The 23,638-nt window shown below is 50.4% G+C and overlaps 1 protein-coding gene across 2 annotated transcripts in view; it reads right to left on the reverse strand.

The window, feature by feature from the left end:
- Positions 1-1,121: 1,121 nt before the first annotated feature.
- The window catches only part of IQCA1 (IQ motif containing with AAA domain 1), a 167,848-nt gene continuing 145,331 nt past the window's right edge, over positions 1,122-23,638 (reverse strand). For both annotated transcript variants that reach the window (XM_013984621.3, XM_084998799.1), the window contains 3 exons: positions 14,355-14,532; positions 6,047-6,285; positions 1,122-1,745 (listed from right to left, as the gene is read on the reverse strand). In XM_013984621.3, the coding sequence (XP_013840075.2) occupies positions 1,617-1,745; positions 6,047-6,285; positions 14,355-14,532 (546 nt within the window). In that variant the 3' untranslated portion in view covers positions 1,122-1,616. The remainder of the gene's footprint in view (positions 1,746-6,046; positions 6,286-14,354; positions 14,533-23,638) is intronic.

Consider the following 23,638-nt stretch of genomic DNA (forward strand, 5'->3'; position numbering starts at 1 on the left):
AAAATAACAGTAGTTTAGCCTTTAAACAAAGTCAAGGACCTTTAGTTCCTCCTCAAGGGCTAGAGGGGATATTTTGAGCCACGTCTTGTGAGCTCTCTTGTAGATACTGGAACCCCTACCAGGTGGAAGAAGTTAACTGCATGGTGACCAGACTGTCGCCAGGACATAAGCGGCCACACTTCTAAGAACTGGCCTCAAAGCAATGGGAACAAAGCGCCCCTGGAACAGAAGACGAACTGTCCTTGAAACAGGATGAGGCTGGTCAGACCACCCAGGACCAGCTCCATGATGAGCGTCAGAGCTGATGTGCTGTTCTGTGCGTGACCCCCTCCCTCTGCCTACACACCCCTTTAACTCCCCATTGAGAGCTTCTGCCCACTGAGCCTCAGTGGGGGGGAAGCAGCCTTCGGACACAGGTCTATCCCTCCCGGGGTACAGGCAGAGAGAGGGGCTACATGCAGAAACAGCACGCTTAAAGCAAACTCTCCTTTCCACCAACCTGACCTCTTGATCGGCTTTAGAGCAGCAGACCCCCTTTTAATAACCCTTCCTCTGATGGTGTTCCTACCACTTTTTTTTTGGTCTTTTGTCTTTTTAGGGCTGCACCTGCAGCATACAGAAGTTCCCAGGTAAGGGTAGAATCGGAGCTACAGCTGCTGGCCTACACCACAGCCACAGCAACTCGGGATCCTCAACCCACTGAGCGGGGCCAGGGATCGAACAGGCATCCTCATGGATACTAGTTGGGTTCGTTAACCATTGAGCCATGACGGGAACTCCGAAACTTTCGTATTCTTACAAAATTTAAATTGATCTGTTGGCCCTCCCCTTCCTTTTCTTTAGTCTTTTTTCTTATTTAGTGTTTCTTGATTCTTTACTGGGGTTTCTCTTCTCCTCTTTTTGTCCTGCCTTTATGTCATAGTTTTCATCCAGCCACTGGCTTGGCGGTGCTCTGCTGCTTCTCAAGAGCAGTAAACTGGGAATTGAGGCAATGACTTGGGTCCCAATGTGCCAAATATGAACTGTGACCCTGGGCCTTAGTCTCCCCATCTTCAAAGTCAGAAGATTAAATGAGTTCCTTTTAAAGATCTTTTTTTAGCTCCAGCAACCAGATTCCTCAGTCAGTTCAAGAAAAACCGTTTTTATTCCCTTATATAAAATATATGAATAGATCGAGTAATTAATTTATTAAAGTATATGCAAGATAATATACAGTATATATGGATTAGTAAAAAGCCAGTAGTGCCAATGATAGGCTGAACTTACTAGTTGTCGAAATAGAGTATTTTCTCACTGTCAAATTTTAAATTTGGCAACTAGTCCTGATGAGATGAAGTGTCCAAGCCGGAAGGATTGTGGGGTGTGTGAAGAGGGAATTTCAGTTATAAGCAAACCCCACATAGATTAAGAAACCATTATGAGTCTAGAGACAACTGTTGTGCACTTGGACTTGGTGGACAGCCTGTGAAGATCTAACTGAGCAAGGGCGGGGCTGCTGGCCTTGGTGGCATCAGCCAGGGTCTTCGGATGGGCAGAAGGCAGTGGGGAATCTCATTCCTGGAGAGTCAGGCCACTTCCATCCCTCAGAGACTCTAGGATGGCTCCTTGGAAAGCCATTACTTTTTCATTTTCTCCTTTTTTCCTTTATTTTCCTTCTTTTTCCCTTTGTCCTTTTCATTTTCTGGGTTACCCCCTGTTAACACCAAGGCTCGCTTTTTGCCCATAGGGGTCTTGGCGTACCAGTTCTGAAATCAAACGGATGTTTAGGAAAATATCAAAATGACGTGAAGTCACTGGGATGCCCTTAAAAATAAAGAAAAGCTCACTAAAAGGAAGGGGCAAGCCGCCATTTAACCTTGAGCATTGAGCATTCATTCAATACACATTCCTTCTCCGTGGGTTTCCTAGCCTGCATTTCCATACAATTTGAAATTTCTGTCTCAAGGAGTTAACACATAAAAACAATCACTGGCCCAGTCGAACCAGCAACTCTTTCCAACTGGGTCACCTGACTTTCTGGGGCTCTTGCTTACCCTGAAGGTGTGGGTTTTATTGGTAATGTGAACGGCTCCCCATGGTTTACACGTGGCCACCAAACGCTGGACTGGTGACCATGTGTCAGTCTTGGGAAGGCATTCAAACACTCTGAGGGAGACTGTTGAACATGTGGCAGAAATCCTGGAGCCAAAATACCAACAAAACCCTTAATGATTGCAACTGGCCTTGTGGTGGCATTTTTCTCAACCTTCACACTTATTTGAAATCTGAGGAACATCTGGGTTTATAAACTTTGTAGCTGTCATATTTCATTAAATGAATATACTACGTGTTACTGATCAATTCATCTATTAATGGACATATAGGTCATTTCCAATTTTTTTTGTTATTATGTGTTGAAATTCACAATTTTTATATCTCTTTATATGCAATTGAGAAAACTTCTGGGCATGTTATATGAATAAATAGAATTCCTGGGGTTGGAGATCAAGAGTTTCTTCAATTTTCTTTGGTATTTCCAAACTGCTCTCTGAAGTAGTGTGAATAGGAAATTATCTCAGTCTCTGTATGTCTTAAAGTAGCTTTATTTTCTTCTAATCTTTTGGATGCTAGTTTAGCTGGATATAAATTTTAGGTGGGCAGCTATTTTTCCTCAGCCCTTTGCAGATATGATCTCAGTTTCCCCTGGTGTCTATTGTTCTCAAGGAGACATCTGATTTCCCAATTGCTTCCTTGTAGGTGACCTGGGATCTGAATGCTAGCTGGTTGTCTTGCTCTCAGGTTCACAATAAAGTAGGTGTGGATTTATTTTCGTGTGTTTTGCACATGGAATTTGTTTTTAATCTGAGAACTCACATATTTAATTCAGGAAAAATTTCAGCAAGTATTTCTTCAAATCATTGTTCCTCTCATATTTCTTCTGTTCTCTTTTCCTATAACTTCTATTAGTTGGGTGCTAATGTCTTCAAAGTTTCTTTGCAGTGTATAGATTTTATCTTTTTATTTTTACAGCCATACCTGCAGCATATGGAAGTTCTGGGGCTAGAAGTCAAATTGAAGCCACAGGTGAAGGCCTACAGCACAGCCACCAGCCATGGCAACACTGGATCCAAGCCACATCTGTGACTACACCACAGCTTGTGGCAATGTTGGATCCCTAACCTGCTGAGTGAGACCAGGGATTGAACCTGCATCCTCATGGATACTAGTTGTGTTCTTAACCTGCTGAGCCACAGTGGGAACTCTCAGGTTATAGATTTTATCTTTTTATTTTTCTGTCCTGCCATATGGGGGAGCTCCCCAGGACTATCCTCCATTCTACTAATCTGCTCTTTGACTATGTCTAGTCGAGTTCATACATCTTTTATTGTTTGACATTTTATGTTACTTACTATATTTTTTCATTTCTAAGCTTTATTTTTGTGATTTTTAAGTAATTATCTATTTTTATTCCATTTCTGCCTGTCTTTGTTCCAAAACTTTGTGTACTTCTCTAATGGAAGTTATGCCTTCATTTATTTTCTCGAACACCTTAATTATATTAATCTGAATGTTTTTGTTTAAACTATCGTTTAATCATTTTTGTTTAAAGATTGTACCTAGGAGTTTCCTGGTGGCTCAGTGGGTTAAGGATCCAGTGTTGTCACTGCTGTGCCTTGCGTTTGATTCCTGGCCTGAGAACTTCCACATACTTCAGGTGTGGACAGAAAAAAAAAAAAAAAAAAAAAGATTGTACTTACCACTAGATTTCCTAAAATGTTTTGGAATTTTGATTTTTAGATTAATTTTGTTTAGGAGGCTTTGTTTTGGTCTCAATTTCTCTCATTTTGTCTCCCTCCCCAGCAGCACTGCACTTGTTTCCACATGGTTCTCAGAACCAGGTTTGATAGGATGTTTAGAAGTTAATGCTCCTTGGTGATATTGGAATAACAAAGATCCAGTCATAGAAGTGGCAGCTCTGTCATTTTATTTCCCACAACTCCTAATCTTTTTTGTTTTCTATCTCCTACTGCTCTCTATGCCTCATGCTAGGCATACGGTTGTCCTATGTTTGAGATTTATTTTTATTTCTGGCACTTGGAGCTTTTCTCTTCCTTCTTTTAGCATCAGCTCTGCTTTCATTGCTAAGGTGATGGGGCCAAGTACTTAAGGTGACAGACTCCTAATTTGCTGTGATGCAGTAAGGAATATGGTCAGTAAAACTGGCTTTGGAGTAAGGCTTGCTTTTATGATCAGTTACAGTTACAGGACCTCAAGCCCTTAGAGCAGATAGTGAAACTTTCAGAGATCATTTCAGAAAGTTAAAAACCCAGCTAAGAGAAAGCATAGGTTTTAATGCCTCGATCTAGTTCCTCAACATAAGAAGGAACATAATTATTTTAGAAAGGAGAAAAAAACCTGGGAATTTCTGAAAAGACTATATCGCTTGAAGAGGATACATATTTGCAGTGAATACTAACGAGGTTTAAATAGTTAACAAGTATGTTAATTCAGATGGTTGGCAAAAGTTCTAGCTTTGAGTTGGAAATAATTTGAGTTTTGCTAGAGCAGCGGTCAGTAAACTACAGCTGGTGGGTCAAATCTGGCCTGCTACTTGTTTCTGCAAATAAAATTTTATTGGAACCCAGCTGGACCCATTCGTTTATTTACTGTGTGTGGATGCTCTTGCGCTACGATACGGAGTGAAATAGCGACAGAGACCACATAGCTCTCAAAGCCCAACATATTTGCTACCTGGCCTTTTACAGAAAAAGTTTGTCAATGCTTCACAGAGATCTTATTAGGGGACCAGTATGACTGTTTTCCACCCTCCTGGAAGCATCAGCCACAAAGCAGAAGAGAAACACAGTGTAGGGTTGGAAGGAATGTTCCTAATCTCCAGCTGGCTTTCAGAGATAAGAGACTTGGATGGAATTCCACTTGTCTTCCTGGTGATCGTGTGGCCAAGATGGTGGTGAATGCAATTGCATGGATAGAGTTTTCTTCCCGGATGGCCAAGAAAGCCAAGAAAATTACCTTCAGGTCCAGAAAGAGAACACAGTTGTGTTTGTATTTCTTAAAAGGCTCCGGAGGGCTGCCTGCTAGCCTGGGCCTCGGGTACAAGGGCTCTAAGGTTGACTGTGCTTGGAAAAGGCTATTGTTTTTGGCTATTTCTTCTCCTCCTAAAGCAGAGAGATCTGGGGATAGTCGATTCTCAGTTTCCTCCAGATTTCAGCAGTTCTGTGCGCATCTCAGAATGCACTTAAAAATTAGAAAACTGGGGAGTTCCCATTGTGACTCAGCGGAAGCAAATCCGACTAATATCCACGAGGATGCGGGTTTGATGCCTGGCCTTGCTCAGTGGGTTAAGGATCCAATGTTGCCATGAGCTGTGGTGTAGGTTGTAGATGCGGCTCAGATCCTGCGTTGCTGTGGCTCTGGCATGGGCTGGCAGATGCAGCTCTGATTCCACCCCTAGCCAGGGAACTTCCATATGCCACAGATGCGGCCCTAACAAGGAAAAAAAAAAAAAAAAAAAAAAAAAGAAAGAAAGAAAGAAAGAAAGAAAAAACCCACCCCGAATTTTGGTGAATTCTGTGATTTCCTATCTCGGGTACACTGAGAGATGAAGCGTACCACGGGAGACATGGGGCAAAACCAGCGTCAGCCTGAAGTAGCCTGTTTCTCTCCACGCAAAGCTCATTCCATGATGTGAATTATGAAGAAAAAACGGATGTGTGTGTGTGTATGTGTGTGTGTGTGTGTGTGTGTGTGTGTGTGTGTGTGTGTGTGTGTGAATCCAACGATTCTGAAGCTGCTGCTCCATTCTGCAGTGTGGCTGTTCATTACAAGGTCAAGGATCACAAGGTTCCTCAATTGTGGAACACATGTGCTTTGCTGCTAAGGCCAGAAAGCTACTGTGACGCCCAAATTTTGATTTTCCAAATTCTACTGGACCTGGCAGAGTTCAAATGCATGAAAGCCGGGAGACTGAAGGGAGGGCGGAGGTGGCAGGGCAGGTGTTTGCCTCGAAGACCTGGCCAGAGAGGCTTTACCACAAGGCGTTTACCTTAAAGCTGTCTTCTTCCTCCTGGTAGACGGGACTCATGCTGGTGAGCGCCGCGACGAACTCCACGGCCATGAGCGGCTTGTACTGCTGCTGCCGGACCCTCCGCTCCGTGAGCACCTGCTTGACCACGTGGACAATGTCGCCCTGGGTGAAGCCGTCTGATATCTTCGCCAGGCAGCTGACATTCAGGGCTTCAGTGATGACTCCGCCGTTGCGCTGAAGGATCTGTTTCCACAAAACTGTGGAATCCAAGACGATGGAGAGGACAGAGCCCAGGGGTCACCACGGAACAGGCCCGTGAACCCACTTCCTGGACAGAGCTGCGTCTCCCCAGGAAAGGAGGGAGGGGAGTCTGCACCAGTGTGTTCAGAAGTCAAATGGGCAGGAAGCCACACACAACCACACCCCTTCCCACACTCTTTTTCCTTCTACAGCCGCACCTGCAGCACATGGCAGTTCCCAGGCTAGGGGTCAAATCAGAGCTGCAGCTGCAGGCCTACACCACAGCCACAGCAAGGCTAGATCTGAGCCACATCTGAGACCTACACCTTAGGTCATGGCAATGCTGGATCCTTAACCCACTGAGGGAGGCCAGGGATCGAACCAGCGTCCTCATGGACCCTATGTCGGTTTCTGCTGAGCCACGACGGGAACTCCTCCCTGAGTGATTTTCAGCCATCGGGCACGCACATCCATGGCCCTGGGGTCTACAGGGCCACGAGCCCTTTGGCAACTGACAAGGAAGCATGAAATCAGGGTCATATAGGTTTAGTTTGGTATCTGCAGAGACATTCCAAATCTTTTAAAACTGGAAATTTACATGGTGTTCAGATAAGTAAGAGTTTGACTTGTTTTAGTTAAAAGGATTGTTACTGTTTTTGTTTTGCTTTTTGTCTTTTTAGGGCCACACCCATGGCATATGGAAGTGCCCAGGCTAGGGGTCCAATCGGAGGTACAGCTGTTGGCCCACACCACAGCCACAGCAATGCAGGATCCAAGCCGTGTCTGCAACCTGCACCATAGCTCATGGCAACGCCTGATCCTTAACCCACTGAGCAAGGCCAGGGATTGAACCCGAGTCCTCATGGATCCTAGTCAGGTTCGCTAACCACTGAGCCACAATGGGAACTCCCAAAAGATCATTTCTTACATAATTTTGATATGTGGAATTAGAAGGCGGAGTCCCGCTTCCAGGAGCCACTGCGGGGCTCCGCTCCCATTGGGTGGGAGACTCTCTTGTCAAACAGAGCGACTTGCCCCCGATCCTCTGCCCCCAACGAGGGCAAACACACATGGATGAACAGATCAGCAGGATGGGTCCCTGGGACTTGGAACAATGGGAGATTTCACTTAGAGCACAGGCAGGCTGGGAAGATGAACCATGAAATGATTCCTGATGCTTTTACGTAACCTTGGAGACGGAAGGGCCTCCCCTACGACATCTGCAATCATATTACACTTCGAGTCCATTCTGTCCATTTACGTCCGTTCTGTCAGGAGAGGTTCCAGGGACATAAATGAGACCCGCCATGACTTGTTCAGTTCTTTCCAGGCGGGAGGAACGGCAAGGGCAGGGCAAGGCCACCGTCTCGGAGCCCGTCCCAGCGCTGGGGAGCTCAGGTCAGAGGTCTCTAGAGCATTCTGACTTACTTTGTCAAATTTTTTCTTTTCTTTTTTTAAATGAACATGATTGCATGACCTGAGCACTGTCAGGTGTGTGAAATGACTGTGTCATCTGAACACGCGATCTGGAAATACCTCACGGAATGAAAGGGTCTAATGACGGTCAAGGGACAGAATGACGTGCGACATAAGTGACTCTGACCCACATCAGAGAGCCTGGCTTTCGGGCCACGAGTTATCCCAACAACTTGCCTCCACCGTCCTCCTTGGTGGGGGATCCTTGGCCCCACGTACACTGAATTCCCGGGACATGTTAATAAGGGGCTGGGGGTCCGCGAGGTTTGGCATCAAGGGTCGAGCGCCTCGGAGGCCCCACACTGGCAAAGCAACCTCTATCCCTCGCGTCTACACTACTACTTGCTTGGGGGGTTTCCTGGAGCTTGAACCCATCTCAGACTTACCTGTAAACATGGGACTAGAAAGATTTACTTCTCAGGCTGCTGGGAGAAATAAGCACAAGACTGCATGAAAAGCAGTTGGAAGAAGCTGTTCTGGCACCTGTGGGCCCTTTGTTTTCTGTAGCTTTATTACTGTTATTTTTGTAATTTTTTGTGTATTACTAGTCATCATTCCATTTGGTACCCAAGTTTTCTTTCTTTCCTTTTTTTTAGGGCCACACCTGCTGCATATGGAGGTTCCCAGGCTAGGGGTCCAATCGGAGCTGAACCTCTGGCCTACACCACAGCCACAGCAATGCAGGATCCGAGCTGCATCTGCGACCTACACCACAGCTCACCATGCCGGGTCCTTAAGCCACTGAGCAAGGCCAGGGATCAAACCTGCATCCTCATGGATAGTAGTCGGGTTTGTTTCTGCTGAGCCATGGCAGGAACTCCTGGTACCCAAGTTTCCTAATGCCCCTTAAAACATCCATTTTAAAAGCTAACACAAAATCGACTAGAGCATATTTCTAAGCATGTTTGCATAAAGACAGCTGGTGGCAGTGAGGATGACCCGGACCTTCTGTTGTCAAGTTAGATCTCGGAAAACAAAACCTGCGGTGAAAGGAATAATAATGACCAGATGACATCACTCCCTGGCATCCAGTCCATCTCCTTCCCAGGGTCACAACACCTGAAACACGTACAAACAGGTCTGAGTGGCGACCCTGGAAGCTGAGAAGGGAACACGTTCTTTGGGGACAGTCATAGGTGATACCCCCTAAGGCTGAGCACCCAGTAGACACCCCAGGCTGGGTACCCAGCACAGCTTCAGCCTTGGGCACCCATGGGTGCACGTCCTGCCTGCAGCATGGAGGGGACCAGCCAGTGGGCGAGCACTGAGGGCCCAGGCTCCCTAGCAGCTAATACTCAGCTCTCTGCCTGCCTCCCTGTTAGGCTGCGAGTCACTGCCTCCTGACTTGTAACACGAGGAATCGTGACAAGCAAAGACTCCTTAACCCCAGATTCGGACTGGGGTTAACAGACACACATCACTGTATATAAAATAGGTGACCAAGAAGGGCCTAGTGTGCAGCACAGGGGACTCTAGTCAGTGTTTTGCAATGACCTACAAGGGGAAAGAAGCTGGAAAAACAACAGATGTCCACATACGCATAAGTGCACCACTGCCCTGTGTACGTGAAACTAACACGATATTGTAAATCAAATAAACTTCCAGAAGGAAAGAGTGATGCAAAACAACTACAATGACTTTGGTCCAGTGTATACGTGTAAACACACTCAACCTGTAGAACGTGTGACACTGGGTAGTCATGTAAAGCCTTGGTCAAGGTTCTTCAAAATACATAAAACATGGATGACTTCCCAAAGCCCACCACTGGCTAATGAAGGCAGGCTCACAGCTGTGCGGGGACTTGCCTCCGTGCCCCACGCCATCTCCAGATCCAGGGGTCGTGAAAGAGAATCAGGCTTGACCTCCTTCTTATGTTTGGTGAACTAGACTCATCGACCTTTAAAAGAATAGCTCTACTGCTACAAAGCCACCGACTGGGGGGGTTCTTGATCCTTCAATAGCTCCCCTTAAATAGCGGGGTGGGAGGGGGTCACAGCCTGGTTGGGGGAGCCCCACAGCCAGCCCTGGAGCCCCCAGCAGGCTCCACATCTTTGGCTCAGCAGTGCGGGGAACACAGGTGCACAACAGGTTTGGGGGCTGGCAGTGGGCGTGGCGAGGAGGGCCAGAGGCCAGGGATTCAAGAGCGTTGTAGGTGGAAGCAGGTGCTCTCTGGACCAAGGGCTGTATTTCGCTTTTTTCTCTCGGATTCAAAAAAGCTCCTCAGGTCTTCAGGCTAATCTAGTCCCCCTCCCCTTCTTCACACTGAAAGGAATCTGGTCTTTTTGAGCCCCCTTCTCTGCTTTTAGAATTCCAAATGGATTCCAGCCTAGCTAGTGTATGAGATGACATAGACTCTTAACATTTATTTCTACTTGGGATTTTGCAAAAGCGCAGGAGATAAATAATACGTTTTGGACAAGCGTCTGGCTTCTGCAGCCTAGAATTCCAGAAACATCGAAAGACCTGGGCTGGCCTGATGCGAGCAGACACCGGGTCTGGGGTGGGGGCGTGTGATGAATTGGGTTATTAGCGGAACAGACCCCAGGGAAGAGAGGCAAGAGGAGGAAGCATTAGGAGCGTGGAGAGAAGGAAGCCCAAAGGGATTTCTGGGGACTAGACACGGCATTAATCAACCTGGGGGTGGATTTTCTTTGCAGAGACATTTTGAAGGAAACAGCTTGATTTGGGGCAAGGAGGTAGATATTGAATTATATTTGGTAACCCTTAAGGACCGTGCTTCCTCCGGCGGATCCATCCTTCCCTTCTCAGCCCCACACTCCCCTTGCGCCACCTCGAGGAATCTGAGATGTTGGACTGTGTGCTCGTGACACCGGCGGCGCTGTGCTGTCAGTAGACAGATGGCCAGGTGAGGGGAGGGCTCAGGTTATGGATTTGCAGCCCATGCTTTATGGGCTGGAAGAGACCATTTTTGATCACTGCAAAGACAGGCACAGTCTTTCTTTAAGACAGATGTCCCAGCCACTGTGGCTATGATAACTTCAAGGCCTCGGGAAGAAATGTCAGGCGGCATCTGCGATGCTGGCAAGCATGGCGGCCTGAACAAGTCACCCCCCACGAGAGAACCATGTGGGCAGCATGTGGCTGAGTGGACAGAGGTCTGGGCCCAAGGGGCCGCTACTGCAGGTCCCTCATCTGCCCTCAGGTGAGGGGGGCGCCTTCTCCTTCCTTCCCCGTGATCTGCAGGAAGGGGGTTCTGCTTGGAATCTGTCATGTGATCTGAGTCCCTGGAGACATCTGGCATTTTAGCAAAAGAACCCAACTGTCCTTGTTACACATCAGTGGCTTCATTTAATTTAAAGGGCCTATGGTTTTGTCAAACAGTAACAACTATTTGATCCACAGTCAAGAATAATGTTCTAGCCCCTCAAAATTAATAATCCTCTACCTTATTCCATTAAGACAGCTTAAAATGCATACACGACACACAGGGAAAGACAGAGAGAGAGAAGGAGAGAGCGACAGAGACGCACACACAGAGAATATGTACCCAAGGGGCATGGAAGTGGGAAGGCTCTGATGAGGCCCGGCATGTGCGATCCTCTGCCCTGACTTGAGTGGGCCAAGAAGGCCGGCACTGACCCATCTCCGTGCCAGCTCCCTCCTTGGCTAAACTACACGTCCCTTGGTGGGGCCAGGTGAGTCATTTGGCTCACATGCGTAGACAAGTGGTTGGCCTCTTTCCGGGTCTGGTCCCCGAAAACCTCCTAAGAGGTCATTCCTATCATAGGTTCTTCTTTTCCTTTGATGCCGCTGGTTCCACGGGGTCCAGGGAGGGCTTGGAGGGCCCAGAAGATGGGAAAGCCCCGATGCGTGGAAAACAACTGCGGCCAAAGCCTTCCTGTACCTTGCATTTAATATTGATTAAAGAAGCCAGGATCCCAATTTATCAAGACCGGAATGGGTGCAGATCGCAAAAGGACTGGCTAATGAGCTAAGAGTTTATAGGGTATGGGGGGTTAAGGGTGGTTCTTTTCGCAAATCACATTGACCAGGAGCTTGAGATCAACCAGAAAGGCCCCTATGTTACTTCTGTTTTGGCAACGCCCCTGTGATGAGGGAATGGTTAACAGAAACCAAGTCAAGGTAATCATTTTAATCAGTATCATCAATACCACCCATCACGGACACTGACCATCATGGACACTGACCATCACGGATACTGACCATCACGGATACCGACCATCATTGATACTGACCATCACCGATACTGACCATCACGGACACTGACCATCACGGATACTGACCATCACGGACACTGACCATCACGGATACTGACCATCACCGATACTGACCATCACGGATACTGACCATCACGGATACCGACCATCATTGATACTGACCATCACCGATACTGACCATCACGGACACTGACCATCACGGACACTGACCATCACTGATACTGACCATCATGGATACGGATACTGACCATCACGGATACTAACCATCACGGATACTAACCATCACGGATACCGACCATCACAGATACTGACCATCACCGATACTGACCATCACGGACACTGACCATCACGGATACTGACCATCATTGATACTGACCATCACCGATACTGACCATCACCAATACTAACCATCATTGATACCAACCATCATGGATACTAACTATCACGGATACTAACCATAACAGATATGGATACTAACCATCACGGATACGGATACTGACCATCACGGATACTGACCATCACAGATACTGACCACCTGCTACCACATCATCTCTACTGCCATCTCCTCTACCAGGACCACCTCCTTGACCACCATCACCGCCCTCACCACCACGCTGTCACCACACCGACCTCCTGACGACCCCCATCTCACCGCCACCATCACCGCCCTCACCACCACGCTGTCACCACACCCACCTCCTGACGACCCCCGTCTCACCGCCACCATCACCGCCCTCGCCACCACGCTGTCACCATCGCCACCACTTCCAACACTAGGACCACCATCACCACCTCTAAACAAATCTACCGCCACCGGCACCACGGCCGGTAAAGAAGACCCCTCCATGAACTTCTGGTATTCACATTCTGTGTAGTCCTCCGTCCTTGAACCCTGCTGGCCCGGTGACTTTCTCTTGCCCGGCAGAGTGTGGTGAAAGGGACTCTCTGGGGCTTCTGCAGTTGGGTCACAGGAATCCTTCCAGCTTCTGCCCCAGCCTCTTCGTGTGCTCCCTCTGGGGACCCAGCAGCTGGGCTGCGCAAGGCCCCAGGGAGAGGCCAGGTGTAGGAGGTCTGGTGGGCAGGCCCAGCTGCGCTCCCAGCAGACAGCCAAGAACACCTCCGGACATGGAGGGAAGGTCTTGGAAGTCCAGCCCTGTCTGGTCTTCTGATGGCCGGAGCCCTGGCTGCCATCTGCCAGCACCATCACGAGACTGCAGGGAGAACTCCAAAGCTGGGCCCATGGCCCCTCAGGACCACCAGGGACACACTTCATTGTTCTAAGCCACTGGGGAGGTCTGCCACACAGCAAGAGATAATGGAGAGCTCCCTGCCCCACTGCCAGCCCCTCCTGCCATGTACCCCTGCCAGCTACACCCTCCTCCTCCCCTGCCACCTGGGAGCTGAGGTGGTGCTGGGCATTTTAACCATCTCCTCTAAGGGCCACAACAGCCCTGGGAACTAAACAGTTCTCCCACTTTACAGATGGGAAAATGGAGGCTCCCAAGGAAAACCAACTTGTCGAGGTCATCAACTATCCAAGGGCAGAGCTGGGACAGAGTCAGGTGTCGTCACAGCTCACATCCGCAGCTCCTCCCAAGTTTCTCCTATGGCTTCGCTCCTAGGGCCGCTTTTGCGTATTGTTCCCCTTTAAAAATCTCTTTCAAAAGAAGTGTTTTCTTTTTTAAATGGCTGCTCCCACAGCATTTGGAAATTCCCCGGCCAGGGATTGAATCCAAGTTGCAGCTGCGACCTACGCAACAGCAGTGGCAACACTGGATACTTTCACCCACTGCACTGGGCCGGGGGATCGAACCCGTGTCTTTGCAGAGATCTGAGCCACTACCATCAGCTTCTTAACCCATGGTGCCACAGTGGGAACTCCCCGAAAAAAAAAATGGGAAAAAGCAACCACTTGCTGTGTTTAGCATTTAAGTAAATCAACATTGTCTTGGACTAATATTTTGAGACTGGAAAAAGAAATGGACCTAGTGAAAAGCAACGCTGCTGTGAGAGAAAGACCTTACCACCACAGGTGTAAGACGAGGGACCTAATCTACTTGCCAGAAGGAAAATTCGCACCCACAAGGGCTGCTGTCTCCTCTGGGCCCCAAGTAACAACCCCTGTCGAGGTCCCTTGGCCTTGGGTGAAAAGAATTAGGTTATCAACAGCACAGAGGTGTGTTTTCTTTGTGATCTGGTATCTACGTTCCCGGCTCGGATTCGGCTGCACAGCCTGTGCACCTGTGTCTCCAGCACACAGGCTCCATGCTCATCACCTTCTGATGGTCCCTGGGTGACAAAGGCCACCGCCGCCCCCGCCCCCCCCCCGCCCCGGCTCCACACGCCTTTAAGCCCACATGGCACAACCCGGCCTCGGGGACGGCACCCGGGAAGGGGTGAAAGGTACTTGCCGTATCTGGAAGCATAGTCTGGTCTGGGAACCAAAATAATTTTTTGGTAAACTCTGCAAAAAGACTGAAGCTCAGCGTCGAAAGGTCTGTGTGTTGTCCCCACGATCAGAATCCTGTCCTCTGGTTTCAGGAGTTTCAGGATTTTGGGAAGTTGTTTTTTTAGGCGTTTAGGCTCCATCTGGGAGAAAGAGAGAAGGAAAAAAATGATCCCACACAGAGAACAAAGACTTAAGAGCTGAAGAAAATTAATCCTGCGACGCGCTGTGGCATACTCTTGCTCAAGCGGTTTCAGGGCTCTGACAGACACACTTTCTTTGGGTCTGTCCTGGGCTGGATGCTCTGGATTGCTGGCACTTCCTTTCCTTAAATCTGGTGCTCAGATCTGGAAAGGGGGGAGGAAGGAAGCATCTGACTGAATATTCTAGCACTTTGCCCCTAAGAATGGGAAACAGGGCGAATTTCCAAGCGGAGGGAAACCGGCTGGGATTGAGCGCTGGTTTCTAGAGCGTTCCGCCGAGCTGTTTGGAAGGTGAACCCAAGACTTTCTCTGCTGACTGCCGTGACAGTGAGGGCCCGAGATGCTGGGTCTCAGGTCTTGAGAGCCCCCAGTCATCTAGGAGTCTGGAAGCAGTTTGGATGCAGTTGGAAGCTGTATTATTTTAGCACAATCTCAGCACTGAGGAGAGAGAGCGGGAGGATGGCTTCCAGCCCCTGGGGGTCAGATTTGGCCACGTTGCCATGGCAACACACAGGCTTCACATCAACCAGGACCCGCGCAGTGGAGAGAAGAGGAAACCGCCAGGGGCGGGAAGCGCCAGAGAGCCGTCGGAACACAATCTGGGCCTTTTCGCTCCCGTCAGGCTTAGGGGCCTTGGAGCCAGAATAAAAGTTCCCACCTTTCCCGGAACCTCAGCACCTGTGAGCTACTTTGGAGATACCAGCTTGCCTGTCCGGCCCTGCGTGTCCTGCCTGCCTGCCTGTAGGAAGGGGCCAGTGACCTCCAGAGAAGGGAGAGGTGGTGTGATCAATTCCGCCCCTGGGAAGAGAAGTGAAAGGCAGGGGACTGGAGATCTGGCGGGCGTGGGGTGACAGAGCCGTGAGCGGCTGTGGGGCCTTTGGGACAGTGACACTCCTGGGCTGGGGAACCTGTGCCCCCTGGGCTGCCCTGTGGAGCCAGGAGCCAGCCTCTGTGCAGAGGGAGGGAGGGCGGCAGTGAGATGCAGCCTGCAGGGCGGGGAGGGTGATGGGGGAGGAAGGACTGTGGGCCGGGCGGTGCCGCAGGGCTGAGTCCCTCCTTTGCTCCAGGGGAAAGGGCAGTTCCACGTCTGCACTGACAAGGTACAGGGAGGAGACTGGATGAAGAAGCAAAGACCCTGAGAGGGGGGCTGTTGGGAAGAAAGCCAGGGGGAAGGTGCAGGGACCTTTGGCTCCAATGAGGCAGGAGACCTGGGGCGGTGGTGGTGGGGGGCACTGGCAGAGGAGGACTGGTTCTCAGCAGGTGCACAGCGTCTCCCGAGTGCTGCCCGCCTGAGTTCCAGGGGTCTCTCTTTGGGACTCACTGACTCCAGAACCTTCCCCTCCTCCGGGGTCCCTGCCTCCCGAGGGTGGGGGGGGGCACAGGGGGCCTTGCTTGCCTCCCATTCCCTTCCTGTGTAGGGGCCTGTGCCAACGGAGGGCTGCAATGCAGACCTAAAATATACATCTGTTATTATATGTTATATTTATTTCATTAGTATATTTATTATAATGTATTTTACATATTTGTTGCGAGATAATTCATACCCCATGCCCTTACTTAAAAGGTCTGACTGGGTGGTTTTTAGGATATTCACAGCGTTTTGCAACCATCGCTACGATGAATATTCCAGAACAGGTTTATCCTCTTCGCTCCCCCAAAGATCACGCCCAAGAGCACGCCCGGCCCTTTTCCCCAGCCTCCTTTTCCGGTCCTGGGCAATCCCTGATTTGTACCTGCTGGGTATTTCGTAAATAGGATCATGCAGTGTGTGCGTGTGGTGTGTGTGCGTGCGTGCATGCGTGTGTGGTGTAGTGTGGTGTGGTGTGGTGTGTGTGGTGCGTGGCTTCTTTCCTTTAGCCTAACATTTCCACGGTTCACCGCTGGCGCGGACTCCAGCACTTCGCCGCCGTGGCTGGATGCTATATCCACTGCAGGGTTGTGCCCCAGTTTTTCTATCCATTCCGAAGCCGATGAACCTCTGGATTATTTCTGCCTTTTGGCTGCTGTGAATAACGCCGCTGTGAACATGTGTGTATGAGAGTTCGCACGGACTAACGCTTTCGTTACGCTTGCGCAGGCGCCCAGGAACTGAATTGCTGGGTCGTGTGGTTCCTCTACGTGAACCTTTTAAAGAATCGCCAGAATGGTTGTCCCAAGGGTGTGCACCACTTACAGTCCTACAGAGAGCAGAAGACTCACGCGTCTCCATAACCTCGCCAACGCGGGTTATCTCCTGTTTCTTACTCTTTTCATGGGGCCTCCTAGCGGGTGTGAAGTGGCATCTCACTGGGGTCTGGATGTGTCTCTCCCTGCTGACGTTCATGAGGTTGCGTAGCTTTGCATGTGCTTGTTGGCCACCTGTTTATCTTCTCTGGAAAAATGCGTATGCAGATCCTTGGCCCATTTTTTAATCTTTTCATTATTGAGCTGTTAGAGTCATTTGTATGTTCTAGACACAAGTCCCTTGTCACCTTGTCACATTGGTGACTTGCCATATGTCTTCTCCCATTCTGTGACTCATCTTTTCACTTTCTTGATCACATCTTTTGTGGGTTTTTTTTGTTTTTGTTTTTTTGCTTTTTAGGGCTGCACCTGGGACGTACGGAAGTTTCTAGGCCAGGGGTTGAATCAGAGATACAGCTGTCAGTCTACGCCACAGCCACAGCCATGCGGGATCCAAGCTGAGTCTGTGACCTACACCACAGCTTACAGCAACGCTGGATCCTTAACCTACTGAGCGAGGCCAGGGATCGAACCCACATCCTCATGGATCCTAGTTGGGTTCCTTTCCACTGAGCCACAAGGGGAACGCCAATGATGTCTTTTACCAAAAAAAAGTTTTTACTTTTGATCAGGCTCAGTTTAAGTTTCCTTTGGTTGCTTGTGTTTTTGATGTCATAGCCAAGACACCACTGCTTAACCCCAGGTCACAAAGATTTAAGTCTCTATTTTCTTCTACGGGTTTTAGAGTCTTAGTTCTTTATTTTATCTGCGATGCATCACTGGTGAACTGTGTGAGGTAGGGGTCCAACCTCCTTCGTTTGTAGTTGGCAATCCAGCTGTACTAGCAGCATTTGTTGAAAAGATTATTTCTTCCGCGTGGAATTGTCTTGGCACCCTTGTCAAGAGATCAACTGATTGTAAACGGAAGGATTTCCTTCTGGCCTCTGTTCTAGTCCATTGATCCCTGGTCTCTCCTTCGGCCAGTACCACTCTGTCTGGACTGCTGCAGCTTTGAGGGACGTTTCGAAACTGGGAAGAATGAATCCTGTAACTCTGCTCCTCTTCCTTGTCTTGGCCATTCTGGGCCCCTTGAATTTCCACAGATTGGGGGATCGACTTGTCAGTTTCCGCAAACAAGCCAGCTGGAATTTCGATGGGGACTGCGTTGACTCTGTACATCAGTTTGGGGATTCCTGCTGTCATAACGAGAGCAAGTTATTCAATCTGCGAACCTGCTGTATCGTTCTATTTATTTAGGTCTTCGTTAGCTTCTTTCACAATGTTTTGTAGTCTTCAGAGTAGACTTCTTTTGTGAAGTCTATTCCTATTTGGGGGATGTTATTATAAATGGAATAGTCGTCCTAATTCTAATTTTTATTTTTTTCATTACAAGTGTGTAGAAATTAGTTGCTTTTCTCCCCCCCCCCCCCTTTACAGCCACACCTGCAGCACATGGAAATTCCCAGGTGAGGGGCTGAATCGGAGCTGCAGCTGCCAGCCTACACCACAGCCACAGCAAAGCAACACCAGATCCTCAACCCACAGAGTGAGGCCAGGGATTGAACCACATCCTTATGGATGCTATGTCGGGTTCTTAACCTGCTGGGCCACAGTGGGAACTCCAGAAATAAGTCGCTTTTTGTAGATTGATCTCGTATCCCACCTGCAACCTGGCTGGGCTTGTTTATTTGTTCTAACACTGCGTTAGTGAATTCCTTAGGGTTTTCTACGTAAAGATCAGGGCATCTGCAAATGCAGATCATTTTATTTCTTCCTTTTCAATGCGGCTGCCTTTTATTTAATTCTCTTCCCCGACTGCCCAGGTGAGAACGTCCCACATAACGCGGGATGAAGAGGCGGTCTTCAGGGGAGAGCCTCCCATCTTTCCCCGCTAAGGATGATGTCGGCTGGAATGTTTTGTAGGTGGCCTTTATTCGGCTGAAGGAGTTTCCTTTTCTTCCTGTTTTTTAAAGCATGAAAGGGTGTGGGATTCTGTCAAATGCTCTTTCTGCATCTACGATGGTGTGGTTTTGTCCGTTAGTTTCATGATACAGTGTATTATGTTAACGGATTTTGGATGTTAAAGGTGGTATAGATCCCACATGCGCGGGTGTGTCATCCTTTTCCTGCATGTTGGATTCAGCTTAGAAGAGGCTTTTTGTAATGTAACTCTCAGTAGAGAGAGAGACGGGGTTTTACAGCAAAATCAATCCTGCAGGCTGGGCCTGAGGCCAGACCACCAGGCAGCTTCCTATCAGCACCTCCTACACTCACAGGAGTCCTGAGCCTGCCTGGCTCCGTCCTCCCTGGGAGGGAAGAGTGGCCCAGCAGGACTCCACCCAGGAAGCTCCACCCGACGGGGCGGGGGTTGGGGACCACAGAGGCGCTTAAAGAGGGCAAAGCCTGGCAAGGGGGTGATCCGGAACGAGGCTTCCAGAAATCCTGGGAATGGGCACAGGGGTGGAAACCTGCTCTTGAAGGCGCTGCTCCCCACCCCCACCCCAGGGTTTGCCCTTGCTCAGACCCCTGCCTCTGGGCACCCGGGACCAGGAGGCGGGTGTTTGCTGGGCCTCTACTTTGCTACTAAGCTTCCCTTGGGGGCCAGGCTGCGTGTGCAAAAATGAAAATGCTCAAGGGAAGAGCTCTACACTAACAGGCAGATGATGCAGCAACTGGTTAAATGCACAGGCTTTGCTGCAGACAGATCTGATCCCAGGCTTGATTCTGCTCTTATGGCTGTGTGACCTTGGGCAGGTGACTCAACTTCTCTGAGCCTCAGTCCCTGTATCTGAGAAATGGGACAAAACATAGATCCTGATTGGTAAGGATGCTCTGGGGAGTATATGGCATAACGTGTCTGTCTGACAATGCTTAATACTGAGTAATTCTTCTGGAATACAAGTGTTGGTCAGAAATCAATGTGAGGCCCCCCTTTACGGAAGAGAGCTGTTTTTAAAGAGGAGAGCCAGAAAAACTGGGGACTTTAGGATTTGGAGGAAACTAGCAAGATTGCCAGCAGAGCAGAAAATGATGGTGTCAAAAGCTCCCCCCCCAAGTTACCACCGCACTGAATGATAAGAGGTCAACTGCTCATCTCTGAGAAACTGCCTCCCAGGCCCCGGGCCCCTGAGGAAAGCCCTCTGCCGAGATTCTGGTAGAATATCTACACCTGTACTAGGAAAAGATCCACTGCAGTTAGATGAGGCTTGGAGGGTCTGGAGATGTTCACGGTACATTTTAACAGGGTGGACCCCAAGCTCTCTTGCAAAAAGTGGTTATATTAGAAAAGGTAACTGCTTACCCTCCTGCACTGTTGGCGGGAATGTAAACTGGTACAACCACTATGGAGCACAGCATGGAAACACCTCAGAAAACTAAATATTGGAAACACCACGTGACCCCGCAATCCCACTCTTGGGCATATATCCAGACAAAACTTTCCTTGAAAAAGGCACACGCACCCCTATGTTCACTGCAGCACTCTTCACAATAGCCAAGACATGGAAACAACCTAAATGTCCACCGACAGAGGAGTGGATCAAGAAGATGTGGTACATATACACAATGGAATATTACTCAGCCATAAAAAGGAACAAGATAATGCCATTTGCAGCAACATGGATGGAACTAGAGCCTCTCATACTAAGTGAACTAAGTCCGAAGGAGAAGGACAAATACCATGCGATATCACTTATATCTGGAACCTAATGTACAGCACAAATGAATCTTTCCACAGAAAAGAAAATCATGGATTTGGAGAATAGACTTGTGGTTGCCGAGGGGAAGGGAGAAGGAGTGGGATGCACAGTCTGGGGAGTTAATAGATGCAAGGTACTGCCTTTGGAGTGGATAAACAATGAGATCCTGCTGCAAAGCACTGGGAACTGTATCTAGCCACTTATGACAGAGCAGGATGGAGGATCACGGGAGAAAAAGAATGGATATAATAATGTGTGTGCCTGGGTCACTGTGTACAGTAGAAATTGACAGAACCCTGTAAACCAGCTGTAATGGAAAAAATAAAAATCATTAAAAATTAAAAATCAATACGTAAATAAAAAAGGTAACCCCCTGAAAAAGCAGGAGGAGGAGGAGCAGGGCAATGTGGTCCCCGGTGAAGGAGGAGGTCCACCTGGACAGGCCCTGCCCGAGGTGGCAGCATTGCCAGAGAGGTGTCCCATGGGTGATTCCGGGTAACTGCACCTTAGCCTCTGGGGAGGGCTTCAGGCTGGGGATGGAGCAGGGTGCGCTTTGGCTCTGTGAGATGGTGCCTAAGAAGGACGAGGAGAGAGACAAGGTCTGCGGGCCTGAGATGGAGCTTGGGCAGGGCCAGTATATTCAAGGGGTGGGTAGATGCACACGGAGGAGATGCAGGAGGAAGTCTTGGCGGGGTCTGAGGAGACCAGCCGAAGGCAAGGTCATGGAGGCTGAGGAAGAGGAGGGTTTCACGACGTGGGGCTCGTTGGCCAAACGGATTTCAAAGAAGACCTCTGTGAGAACAGTTTCTATGGAGCTGGGGGACATCAAGTGGCCAGTGGTGGGCTGCAGAGGGAGCCTGGATGGTGAGGAGAGACTGGACTTCTCAGAAGCCTGATGGAGAAGAATGCGAGTTGGTGGCGGGGGGTGGGGGGGAAAGAACCGGGACTTGCGCAGGTGCACGTGGAGCTGCCCAAACTCCGCTGGAAGGACCGACCCCAGGACCCTGATGAGGCTGAGGACCGCCAGTCTTGCCAGGTCTGAGCCCATCCCCGGCAGCCTGGTTGCCATGGGGACAGTGGTGCGGTCCTGCCCATTCTGAGGCAGAAGACGACACTGCTGTCGGTGTCTCCTGAAAACGGCAGGCTTGACGGAACTTAGCCTGTTTGGAGAACAAGTGTTGGTCCTGGGCCACGTCGAGTGACATCCTCCATGACGGGGCGTCCCGTTAGGAGGGGATGGAAAGGAAAGGTGAGCCCTGCGGTCAGCTCTCCCCGGCCCCTGGGCCGCCCCGGTTCCGGTTCAGAGCCGCGTCCACTATGGATGATACCTGCGTGCTCCTCCATCACACCAGCCGCGTCCCCACCGTCACCCGGCAACCGCCACAGCCGCCGCGCCCACCGCTGGACCGGCCAGCCTCGCACAACCGGGCAGTTTCCAATTAGTGTCTAACATCCATGCGGTGGTTTCAATTTGCTTTTCTGCACTCAGCTCCACCAAACCACGGCGGCAGCAGCCCCAGCCAAGCAAGCGAGTGCTGGTGGAGGCCCTTTTGTGATGTCGGGAAGGCTCCTGCGAGATGGAGGAATGAAGGGTAATGGAGCAGAACATGCAGCGGCAGCCTGGCCCTCCATGTCCTTGACCGCCTCCGCCTCACACACAGCCGACCAGCCACAGACGGGTGGTGGGGAGGCTGGCCTGCCTCCCAGGAGGAGGGGGAGAGGGCGCTGTCCTGGCACCCGCTGGGTCCCTGGGGGCTGGGTGTGGAGGACAATTTAGGGGGCAGGAGGGCCAAGAATGCGGGGGATTCCGGAGCCCAGCATCCTTGGCTCTGAGACCAGAGGGCCCGCGAGCATCCTCAGGATGCCGTCTGAGGAGGGCGGAGAGCGGACGCAGGTGGAGCAGAAGTGCGGAGGGCAGAGGGGAGGCCGATGCTGGCACCCAGCTGCCTCCGGGAGGGAGAAGGGACCCAGCACTCCCTCTGACAGGCTGGGCGCCCTCTCGAGCCTTTGCCCCTCCTACCAGACAGGGCAGGCTGCCTCCCTCCCAGGGCTGCTGGGAGCTTCCTGACTCATGCCTTGTGCCCCGGTGCCTCCCACCTCTCTCAGCAGCCCTAGGGGTCCCGCAGCCCGCAGCTCCACGCTCTGGAGCTTCAGTTCCTCACTCCTTATGACCAGGTGAGTCTCCACATTCTCCCTCCTAAAGGGCCTTAATCCAGGAGTTCCCTGGTGGCCTAGCAGTTAAGGATTCAGCTTTGTCACTGCTGTACTGCTGTGGCTGGGGTTCGATCCCTGGCCTGAGGACTTGCACATGTCTTGGGTGCAGCCAAAAAATATTTTAAAAAGGGGGAGAGCTTAATCCAAAGGTAGAGCCTGTGAGGGTGGAGTTAGTCATTGTGGCAATGATTTTTTTTTTAAAGGAGATTTCCTGGAAGCCCTCAGATCCCCTGGGCGGCCACTGGGAGCGCTCTAAGTGGTGGCTGTGGGTGGAGGCCGCGGTGGCCTGGTTTCTCTGCAAGTGGACATTCTTCCCTGGGTCTCAGCGCCTTTGGACCAGAGAAGCCTCTGGGACGGAGGCTGGGGAAGGTGGTAGAAGGGCCCACCCATTCCCTGGGTGGTGCAGTGACCCTTGGTTGGGATCCCTCCTGGCGCCTCCTGGTGCCTTGCGTCTGCTTGGCGTTTGGTGGTCACCTTCAGAACGTGGACGTCCACTGCTCACGGCTGCTCTGGGCCCCGGAGGCCAAGGGACTTGGGTGAGGATGGAGTCAGAGGCTGGGAGAGCTGGCCCAGCAAGGGCCAAGATGGGAAGGCGCCCTGCCCTCTAGCGTGGGGCCAGGACTGCAGCCGGAAGAGGAGGCACAGGTTGGGGTTCCCTGCCCACCTCGATCTGCTCTAGCTGGGATGCTGCTGGAGCTGGGCCCACCCTGCTGGAGGGCGGGGCACCCCCCTTGAGGCTCTGTCTGCACTGGGCTGGACACTTGGGGACCCAGGGTCCCTTCAGCCTGTCCCCATCAGGCGTCCTGGGATTCTCCCAGGTGTGACTCATGGTCCTCCGTGAAGTTACTCCCCCGACGGATGCCATTCTCTTCTACGGCGGCGGTGGACAGAACTCTGTGCCACCCAGAGCC

Source organism: Sus scrofa, chromosome 15 (genome assembly GCF_054392235.1).
Source record: "Sus scrofa isolate SSC_HxYL_T2T_F1_AM1 chromosome 15, Sscrofa_HxYL_maternal_Yorkshire_Landrace_v2.0, whole genome shotgun sequence".
Taxonomy (NCBI): domain Eukaryota; kingdom Metazoa; phylum Chordata; class Mammalia; order Artiodactyla; family Suidae; genus Sus; species Sus scrofa.